General features: G+C 49.8%; 1 protein-coding gene across 3 annotated transcripts in view; it reads left to right on the forward strand.

The window, feature by feature from the left end:
- Nucleotides 1–10297, forward strand: part of bcl9 (BCL9 transcription coactivator) — a 35846-nt gene extending 25549 nt beyond the window's left edge. For all 3 annotated transcript variants that reach the window (XM_080785465.1, XM_080785464.1, XM_080785466.1), the window contains exons 4-10: nt 1900–2213; nt 2605–2712; nt 2916–3111; nt 4340–4436; nt 4534–6715; nt 7934–8206; nt 8383–10297. In XM_080785465.1, coding sequence (XP_080641591.1) covers nt 1900–2213; nt 2605–2712; nt 2916–3111; nt 4340–4436; nt 4534–6715; nt 7934–8206; nt 8383–9449 — 4237 coding nt within the window. In that variant the 3' untranslated portion in view covers nt 9450–10297. The remainder of the gene's footprint in view (nt 1–1899; nt 2214–2604; nt 2713–2915; nt 3112–4339; nt 4437–4533; nt 6716–7933; nt 8207–8382) is intronic.
- Nucleotides 10298–10663: the final 366 nt, after the last annotated feature.

The following is a 10663-nucleotide window of genomic DNA, read 5'->3' on the forward strand; positions in this document are numbered from 1 at the left end:
GTGACGCTATGACAACTGACGATCAATAGAGGTCTGTTTTATCGTAAAATAGCATAATGCAGACGGATAATGTTAATCCTCACAGGCGAGTTATGTTAGTGTGTGAGTGACCCGGGGTTGCACCAACTCACACAGAGTTCAAAATTAGCCTAGTTATAGGGTAAATGGTCTTGTATGTCAGGAATGACACATTACTTTAAAAAAAAAACCCACTGATTTCAGGCAGTGTGATTTCATAGAGCGTTTGTCTTTAACACTGCTGCTCTGCACCATGTGGCTGTAAAGCCAAGCCCTACAGCCTACACTAATAATAGATATTTTATTTTAAGATTAAAGAGTATTTGAATTGGACAAACTAGTAATAGAAGACATCTTCCATAAAAGCCTAATGGTTTCATATATTTTATAAAAGCAAAGGTTAAAGCCTCAAGCTGTAATTTCTGGTCACTTGGTTGCCTGCAGTAATAATGCCTAAACATACTCATTTTACATATTGTGCTAATGTCTTAGAGGTGTGTGCGTGCGCGTGCGTGCGCTATTTCACTAATTGCTTTCATTGTGGATTGGGACTTGGCCTGATCTCAGTGCTAAATCGAATCTAGATACAGTCTGGATACGAGACACACATGTTAATGCCAGCTGTAAGGGGCGCTATAGATGCAGTGGGTAGACGCAAACAACATTTGTATTATTTTCTTTGAAAGCACATTTTTAAATAAAGTCTACAGTTAGTATAACGGTGTATAACTAGAAATGCACTCTCTCTCGCCAACTTGAGCCTTGCACACAAGTAGGCCATGTATGACCTACTTGTGCGCAAGCAGAGCACGCCATGATATGCGCTCACCACTGGCACTGCTCTGAGTCCTAGAGCTCTCTGCTGTCTGGGTACGACTGCTGCTCTGAGTCCTAGAGCTCTCTGCTGTCTGTCTGGGTACGACTGCTGCTCTGAGTCCTAGAGCTCTCTGCTGTCTGTCTGGGTACGACTGCTGCTCTGAGTCCTAGAGCTCTCTGCTGTCTGTCTGGGTACGACTGCTGCTCTGAGTCCTAGAGCTCTCTGCTGTCTGTCTGGGTACGACTGCTGCTCTGAGTCCTAGAGCTCTCTGCGGTCTGTCTGGGTACGACTGCTGCTCTGAGTCCTAGAGCTCTCTGCTGTCTGGGTACGACTGCTGCTCTGAGTCCTAGAGCTCTCTGCTGTCTGTCTGGGTACGACTGCTGCTCTGAGTCCCTATTTATATACGGTAGAGTCCCTATATGAGCTACTTTAAAGTACAGTGTCTACCGCCTGGTACAACTGCTGGTCTAAAACCTCTGTAAATCTCCTCCATACTTTGAGTGCTACTAGTTACTAATGTCTAATACAACTGATGTTCTAAATCCATTAGACCTGTTATTGACCTTATACCAACCTTGAAATGTACCTTAGTTACGTCACCAAGAATGATGGTCCCTTATTGACTGTTGATGGTAACGTAACCACGGTAACTAGTAACCACGGTAACTAGTAACTACGGTCTTAAACAAGAGAGGACACCGACATGCATACTGTACATACCCAGCCGATTGCAGTACTTACGCACTCTGCTTGCGCAAGTACCAAGTAATAATAAATAAGCGTGCAGTTCTAGTTTATTCTGTCATCTATCTATCTATAAATGCACCATGTCTCTGTGTGAACAAAACTCGGGAACCGTTCTCCCCCCCCACCAGGTGTTCCACACCACCACATGGGAGTGCAGTGGCCGTCGGATCCACGGTTGTCCAGAACCAGCACAAAAGCGGTCTGCCCAGGCTCGCCCTTTATTAGCCAACGGATCACCCCCCAACGGGCACTGTTGTAGTTCTATAAATGGAAAGTATATCTAACTGTGTCTTCTTCTCTTTCCTCCTACCTGGCAGCCCTAAGCCCAAGACGGAGGTCATGGTACGTTCTCCTCCAGTCATGTCTCCTTCCACCGCTGCCCAGATGGACTCTAAATTGCCCAATCAGGGGAAGCCAGGGAGTGCCGGCAGCCAATCGCAGCCTTCGCCCTGCGACCCCAAGACTCTGGGCGCCAAAGGAGCTCAGGGCGTGTCGGGTGGCATGGGGCTGAAGAATGGACAGGGTCTGACCTCTGGCCCAGGCTCCAAGGTCAAGGTCAAGAGGGAAAGGAGCACCTCTGTAGAATCGTATGAGCAGCCAGAGACCGGCACACCCACGAGTGACGAGAAAGGTGAGTGTCCTCCTGGCTGGCACATGTTCTGCTTATCATCACCACCTATGTTTACTGCCTTTTGGCTTTGAAAGGCCAGCAAGTATGTTCAATCCCCTCTCAGTAAAACTATGGCCTTACTTTGTTGAACTTGCAAACTAAGCAACTGAGTGTTGGACACATGGGAAGCTCTGTAGGATGCATTTCAGTGCCAAAGTAGAAAACGATTGGTCGTTTATTTTAAATGGGAGGGGAGGGTGGTGCAGATGTGATTTAGTTTTTTCTTTTTTCTTTTCTCAAAAATGCAGAATAAGACACAATTCACTCCCAGAACACAAAACTCATCACCTTTTGGTATTACTGTGTGTGTGTGTGTGTGTGTGTGTGTGTGTGTGTGTGTGTGTGTGTGCAGACAATAGCAGGGTGAAGAGGATGTGTGTGGCGGAGAGGAGGCAGCCCTACAGCGGTGCTGACTGGTGCTCAGGAGGGGAGAGTGATGAGGATGACAAAGGATTCTTCAGTAAGTTCAGCTCAGGAAGTGTAACTAGGGGTGCGAGGCCATGGGTCTGTATGTGTGCGTGCACATGCATGAGAGAGAGAGAGAGAGACATGCACAAGTAGATGTAAACAAACATAGACGTGTGATAGTCGATGGCAGCCACAGAACTGCACTACTACCAATCCATCTCTGTGCGTCCTCCTAACCTTTCTGTCTCCCTGTAGACTGCACCTCCGGTGACGTGAAGCCCCAGGACTCCATCTCTCATCCTACCTCCAACGCTGGCCTCAGTCGCTCTTCCACACCCTCCCACAATGCACTGGGAGGCGGCCAGGGCTCGGCGACGGAACCTTCTGGCGGCCAGAAAGCTCCCACGAATCCAAAACTAGTTTATGTCTTCACAACAGAGATGGCCAACAAGTAAGGATGCTCAGCCACGCCAAATGTGTGCCTTTTTGGGAGTTTGGGTTGGAATATCGCAATATCACGTTCGTTAGCCTGTGATTAGTGCTTATCACAGTATTGGTGTGTGTGAAACGCCCTCACTAGACTGGATTTGTCATGGATTATGGGCGATATGCATATGGCGATATATAACTTCAAGCCAATATCACAATTGTTTCAAACTTTAGCCTCGTTTACGATTTTTATTTGTATTTTTGTTTTTATTTGTATTACATATAATCATTCATACAGTCATTGACCCATCAAAGCAATCTTGTTTTTCTTTTCAAATTTAACTGGCACTTTTATTGCAGCATGAGTGAAACTGAACTGACAAACAATTTGCCTCGATTACGGTATTGAAGAATTATGTAAAAGATAAGGGAAAATTGACTTTTCGCTATTCCTTTATGCTGCCATTGTACAAGGAAGTATAATACAGGGTTAAGTGGTTAATCACATAATCAGACTAATCAATTTAGTCTGTTTTCTAAATATCGGTTTAGATATATTTTCGCCGGTGACATGCCCAGCCCTACTTAATTTAAACTCCTTTGTGAGATGGTGTCACCTGCCAAAAAGAACCAGTTTTCAAGCTAGCAACACGTCGCATCTTGTACTACCAAGTATAAATTAGCCTTCATGGCTTTATTGTGTTGTGTGCGTTGTCTCTGGAGGAAAAGCTCATTTTTTAAGTGCTTAGATTATTTAGAGTTTTACTTAGACAGGATAATTAAACAACCATCTCAAAGCATACACAGAGAGAGCCACGCACACGCGCGCGAGCACACAAATTTGGCATCCAAGTACCTCTGTGTCCCTGTCGTCAATGGTAGTTGTGTTCAATACTGGATTGTTTTGTTTGTGTGTGCGCACATGCGTGCGTGTGTGCGCGTGCGCATGTCCACCTACCAAAATCTCCCCACTTATAGCCTAAATCCATTGTGTGTTTGTATGCACAAGGATGCGTATTTTTAACTGTGCGAGAATGCAGTTGGCTCAGATTAACACTCAGTTGGGAATTAGAGATCAAAGCTTTGTGTGTGTGTGAGTGAGAGAGAGAAGTGTGGATACATGTGTGTCAAATTGTTTGTTTAGTCTGTTGACCTTGGAATTTCCTCCATCTACTGATTCTTTGGGCACACACACACACACACTGTCCTGCTGGCGACTGATATTTGACATTCTGACTTCTTGTCCTCAGGGCAGCTGATGCAGTTCTAACGGGCCATACAGAAAACATCATCAGCTTCCACATGAAGAACATCTCCAACAGCAAGGACAAGGCTCCCCTCGTCCTGGTAAGCGCATAACGCGCCCTTCTGACCTACTGTGCACAGTTCTTTTGCATATGAATATGATATCTCGTTACTTAAAATCCTCGTATCCCTCTTACAGAATAATGCAGCGGCGGCGGCCCTCCGAAATGACTCCAAGCCCTCCCAGCAGACCCCGTCCCACCCTCAAGATCAGAACCACCAGCCTGGATCCAAGCCGTCCTTACCTGGCATGACTGAGCCCACCCCGCCCCAGCCTTCCAACCAAGGGGCCCAGTCCGGCGTCCTCCCCCAAGAAGGGTCCTCCTCAGCGGGCATGGACACGAAAAACCTCCCCGGCAGTAGCCCTAGCAATGCGGCAGTCCCAGGTGACCAGGCACCTGTCAGCCAACCCGAGGCAGGCCTCAACCCTCCACAGGCAGGCGAGGCAGGGCAGGGTGGGGGCCCTGGAGGGGTAGGACTGACGCCCCAGCAGCAGCAGCAGCAGCAGCTGGCCCAGGAGCTATTGAACATGGAGGCCAACACGGAGGGCCTTTCCCAAGAGCAGCTGGAGCATCGTCAGCGCTCCCTCCAGACTCTACGAGACATCCAGCGCATGCTCTTCCCCGACGACCGCGACGCCCCCGTACCGGGGCCCCCACAGTCCCACGGAGGGCCCCACGACGGAGGTCCTGAAGGTGGCCCCCGCAGACCTGAACAGGGGCCCCTCCAGGCAATGATGGCCCAGTCCCAGAGTCTTGGGCCGCCAGGCGGTCCTGGAGGTCCACGACCTCAAGGGCCACCCTTCGGTCCTCCGCACGGCCCCAGAGACATGCCCCCCTTCCCACAGGACGAGATGGGCCCACATATGGGAGGTCCCGGAGGCTGTGGAGAAGGTGACCAGATGACCCCAGAACAAGTGGCGTGGCTGAAGCTGCAGCAGGAGTTTTACGAAGAGAAGAAGAGGAAACAGGAAATGCAACACCGTCCACTTCCTCCTGACATGATGATGCACCCCCATGGTCCACGGGGCATGATGCGAGGGCCCCCTCCTCCTTATCAAATGGGCCCCGGAGAGATGTGGGGCGGGCCGGGAGGCCCCCCTGAGCACTACCAGGAGCGCATGGCCATGGGCCCTGGCCCCAGAGGCATGCCCCCACACATGCAGAGGATGCCTAGCTTCCAAGGCATGATGAATCCTGACATGGAGGGACCCCCTAGGCCCGGAATGGGCTGGCCTGACGACATGCCCCAGAGGATGGGAGACGGCCGAGGCTTTCCTGGGGGACCGGGCGGCATGTTTGCGGGTCCAGGGGGCCGAGGTGAACGCTTCCCAAACCCTCAGTCTGTTCAGGAGGCCATGTTCCACCAGGGAATGGGCGGCGAGAAAGGCCTCCCTCCTGGAATGATGATGGATATGCAAAGGATGATGGGCCACCAAAGAGGTGGCATGGAACCTGGAAACGGCATGGGCATGTTTCCCAGGATGCCCGGCGATGGCCCTATGAGCCCTTCCTCCAGGCTGCAGGGAATGGGGGGAAGAGAAATGGGCCCAGAGTTTGGCATGGGGCCGGGGCCCGGGCCTGGCCCCCACATGCACCCTTCCAAGCTGCGAGACGGCCCCATGAATATGAGTCCAGATGAGATAATGAGAATGAGAGCAGGAGGGGGGCCTCCAATGGAGAACATGGGGCCCCAAGGCAGGCCTATGCAGGGGCCTCCCTTCCCTGAGCAGGGCCAGCCCGGAGACTTCCCTATGGGCCCTGGACGGCCCTTCCCTGGTGGCCCTGGAGGAATGAGAGGTCCACATGGGGATCCAGCGTTTGGCCCAGAACACCGATCTACTCCCACAGGAGGTAATGGCCGTCTTAACCACCTCCCCCCTGCATCTGTACCTTCACAGGGACAGAGAGGCCGCAAACCAGCAGATCTGAATGTCCAGGCCGGTGGAGGCAACTCTCCCAGCGTTAACCCACTCAAATCACCACCTCTGAGGCAGGTGCAGTCTCCCATGATGGGCTCCCCTTCTGGGAATCTCAAGTCCCCTCAGACCCCTTCCCAGCTGGCTGGCATGCTCACCGGACCCACAGGCCCCAACGCCCAGCCCGCTCCTCCCACTTCGGCACCGATGAAGTCCCCACACTCGATGATGGGTTCTGCAGGCGCCTCCCCGGTTCACATGAGGTCTCCTTCTCTTCCTAACCCTTCTCCAGGATGGGCCTCCTCTCCAAAACCACCCATGCAAAGTCCTGGTGTTCCACCTCAAGGTGGTAAGCCATCCCTCAGTATCACCTCGCCAAATATGATGGGCAACATGGAACAAGGTATACTTTTTGTTGCTGTACAGTGATCCTATTGTTTTCTACTTCTTTCCTCTGTATTTTCTTTCTTTCTTTAATTAGTTTATCTTTATTTTGGTGCATTTTAGAAAATCTATTTAGTTTATAGCATGCTATATACCATTGGTTCTCAAAGTGGGGTCCGGGGACCCCTTAGAGGTACTTGAGGTAGTTCCAGGGAGTCCCCAGCTAAATTACAGATAGTTCGGAACCAAATGGGTCTGTACACTCTCAGAGTTAAATTAACAGTGATTTTACAATACAAATTGGAGTCCCAGAGATATGAATGCCATCAAATGGGGGTCAAACTGTGGGTCCTTGAAATGAAAATGGTTAAATAGCTGGTAGAGCTGTAAAGAAGCATTCTCTTATGGGGTTCCACAGGCTAATACATGTCGACTTGGGGGTTCTTGACATGAGAATGTTGGAGAACCACTGCTATATACCACTGGTTCCCACAACGTTCAGGTCGAGACCCAAATAGTTAGTCCGGGACCCAAACTAGTGAAAAAAGCAGATCTACAAGCGCACAACACGTGTAAGACTGTAGATAGGCTATTTTCACAAGCATACGCACTACGTTGCAAACTTGTAGATAGGCTATTTTCAATACGTCTTAATTATTATTATTGTCATTGTAATCAGACAATTATTATTGTCATTATTATTTGTTTCTTTTTACTTGACTCGTGACCTATAAAAATGTGACGGTGACCCACAAATACGTCCTGACCCACTACCCACTGGGAAACAGTGATGTTTCAGTGTGTGTAGACCCAGGTTATCATGGCTAATTTATGTTTCAGTGACATTCTCAATGGTTGGTTATGGCACAATCAATTATCCCAGCCTATCTCATGATGACTTACCCTGTGAAATTATAGAGAAGTCCTTCATTAATCAAATGTTTCACTCATTTTCATTCAGGGGAACATGTCTGTGAAAAAATACATTATAGACCAGTGGCACCCCCTTGTGGTAATTCAGTTTAATTAAAAAGCAGTGTGGTGTAGTTTGCTGTGGTACACTGGTACTGTAATTAATTCCTTCCATTCACTACCGTGCATGCATCTGAAAATAACAAATGCACACTTGTTCTAGTATTGCCACAAAATGTGTCTATTTTCACATTTAATTTAAAAGAGAACTGAGGTGAGTTTTTTGGATGTCATTGCTCATGTGTCTCTGTCCCGCCTCCTCCAGGTGGCAACGGCCCCCCGTCTGCCCCTCCCTCGTCAGGGGCTCCGCCTGGCTCCATGTCCCACCCAGGCAACGTCCCGTCCGGCAGCCCGTACACCATCCCCCCTGAGCCAACGCTATCCCAGAACCCCCTCTCCATCATGATGTCGCGCATGTCCAAGTTTGCCATGCCCAGCTCCACCCCACTCTACCATGATGCCATAAAGACCGTGGCCAGTTCTGATGACGACTCGCCCCCAGCACGCTCCCCCAACCTGCCTTCCATGAACAACAATGGTGAGTGGTCTATAGCATCTGGTGTTTATGTTCTCGTCTGGAGCGACCTAGGGGTGTATTCATACTATTCTCCTTTTGATCTTTTCATCGCCGTGTTTGCATCATTCAGATGTTCTGGCGTTCTTTGAAATGAATATCAATCACCCTTTTTTCTTCTTTTGTGTTCCCACCTGCAGGTATGGGAATGAACCACCACCCAGGAAATCCACGTATGATGGGACCTGGCAACGCTGGTCCCATGCCTGCCCTCAGCCCTCTGGGCATGACGCCCATGGGTTCACAGCCCCTCTCCCACGGCATGCCCCCTCAGATGCCGTCTCCTAATGCTCCAAACATGGGTCCAGGCATGATGCCGCATGGCATGATGATGCCCCAGAACCCCCAAGACCCTGGGATGCCAAACCCTCAGATGATGTCCCAGGGACGCATGGGCTATCCTCACCGAGGCCAGGGCTATCCCCTTACACAGTCCCCGTCCCAACAAGGCCCTTTCTCTCCTCACAATGGTCCTGGTCCACAGGGCTTCCCTGGACATCCTATGGGCTTCCAGGGTGAAGGGCCCATGGGGGGCCGGATGGGAAACATGCCCCACGGTGGAGGGGGTGATGGGGGCATGTGCAAGCCCAACACCCCTGGTGGGCCGGAGTTCAACATGCAGCAGCAGGGCGGCTTCAGTGATGCAGACCTACATGAGGTGATGCGGCCTGGAGCATCCGGTATTCCGGAGTTTGACCTTTCCAGAATAATGCCATCAGAGAAGCCCAGCCAGACTCTGTCCTACTTCCCCCGAGGGGGAGGAGACAACCCTGGGGGCAAACCGCCACACCCCTCGCACCCCTCTGGTTTCCCCATGCAGGGCATGATGGGCGACGGCCCCCCCAGGATGGGCATGCCCATGCAGGGGATGGGGGGAATGCCGGGAGGTCCCGGTGGGGGAATGGGCCCCCAAGACATGCCCATGGGAAACCCCGGGCCGCATGGCCACAACTCCATGCGGCCACCAGGGTTCATGGGCCAAGGCATGATGGGACCCCAGCACCGGATGATGCAACCGGGGGGGCCGGGAGGGATGATGCAGGGGAGACAGATGGCCCACCCCGGCCCCGGAGGGTCGCCTAACATGATGATGTCGCTGCAGGGCATGGGCGGCCCCCCACAGCAGACAATGATGATGGGGGGTCAAATGAGGCCGCGTGGCATGGACATGGACATGGGGTTCAGCCCGGGACCTGGAATGTTCTAATCCTACACAAACCTTGTATTCTAGAATGTTCTCGTGACGATACACATGGACGGGTGGCGCGGATCACGCGGTGTGGACATTGTGCGACAATTTAAAATGGACTCAAATAAAGGAAGTACAACATAAGAGACAGGATGTACCCGGAAATGAAACGTGCAAAGCAAAAGCGGTGACCCAGTAATGTCCTGTGGGATCTATTCCAATGGAGACTTGGACAGGCCCAGAGTCGAGTACTTTTGCCACAAGAACATTTCATTTTGACTCAAACTTCAGAATGTATGGGATTGTTGTGCATCAGTTTCACAAAACTGTTCCTTGTGTTTTTTTTTTGATTATCTGACTATAAAGATGACTTCAACATCAAAGAGGAATCAACCTAACTAAAAGTCAGCGTGGAGATGCTACAGTATATGTCTACTTTTTTCAAAAAACAAAAACTACAAAAAAAAAATGTGTCATGAAAGGAACAAGAGAAAGGAATAAAAAGACAATTTGTGCTTTGTGAAGACTTTAGTGGAACTCCATCTTGTCTCTCGCTCCATTGTTTTGACTGTTTCTGTACAGTATATACCTGTGTGGGTGAGTGAGCGTGTGCGCGTGTGTAACAGAAAGAATGCGTGTGTGGAATGTATGTAAGTATGTATAGGCATTCTATCAGTGACCTCTCAGCTCCTCTTAACCCAACTTTCATTGGGGGAGGAATGCCCCCTAAAATACTGTACTGTTTACCATTGGTGGGCTATTCGAATTTTAGTCTATTTTAATTTCCTTTGTAACTCCAGTGTATAACAAACCAAACTATGACCTCATTAAGATAATAGTATTATTAAAAAAGCACAAACATGGACCGTCTGCCGAAAGCGTCTTCTTTCTCCATTTTACCATTGAGAGCACTTAAAAGCACAAGTCTCCTGAAAGCTCTGCAGCACAAAGATCATTTTGAGTCATTTTTACTTAAATCCCTCAGTGTTAATTGTAAGAAAAGTTAAGTCTGATTTAAATGATCACTGCGGGTGTTGGTGTGATTTGTCTGAGTGCTCCAAAGCTGTCAGGACAAAACTTTTGCCAGCGTGAATAATTACCGCTCTACCCAGATACGTGCTGTATGTGTTGTTCTGCTTCGTGTTCCTGTTTTTTTGTTTATCTTGTTGACTCTGGGTAATAATCATTCCCACAGCAATAATCCCCCAAAGGTGGTCAGCAGAATGGGACAG

The sequence above is a fragment of the Protomyctophum bolini genome (assembly GCF_963924005.1).
Source record: "Protomyctophum bolini genome assembly, chromosome: 16".
NCBI classification, from domain to species: Eukaryota; Metazoa; Chordata; class Actinopteri; order Myctophiformes; family Myctophidae; genus Protomyctophum; species Protomyctophum bolini.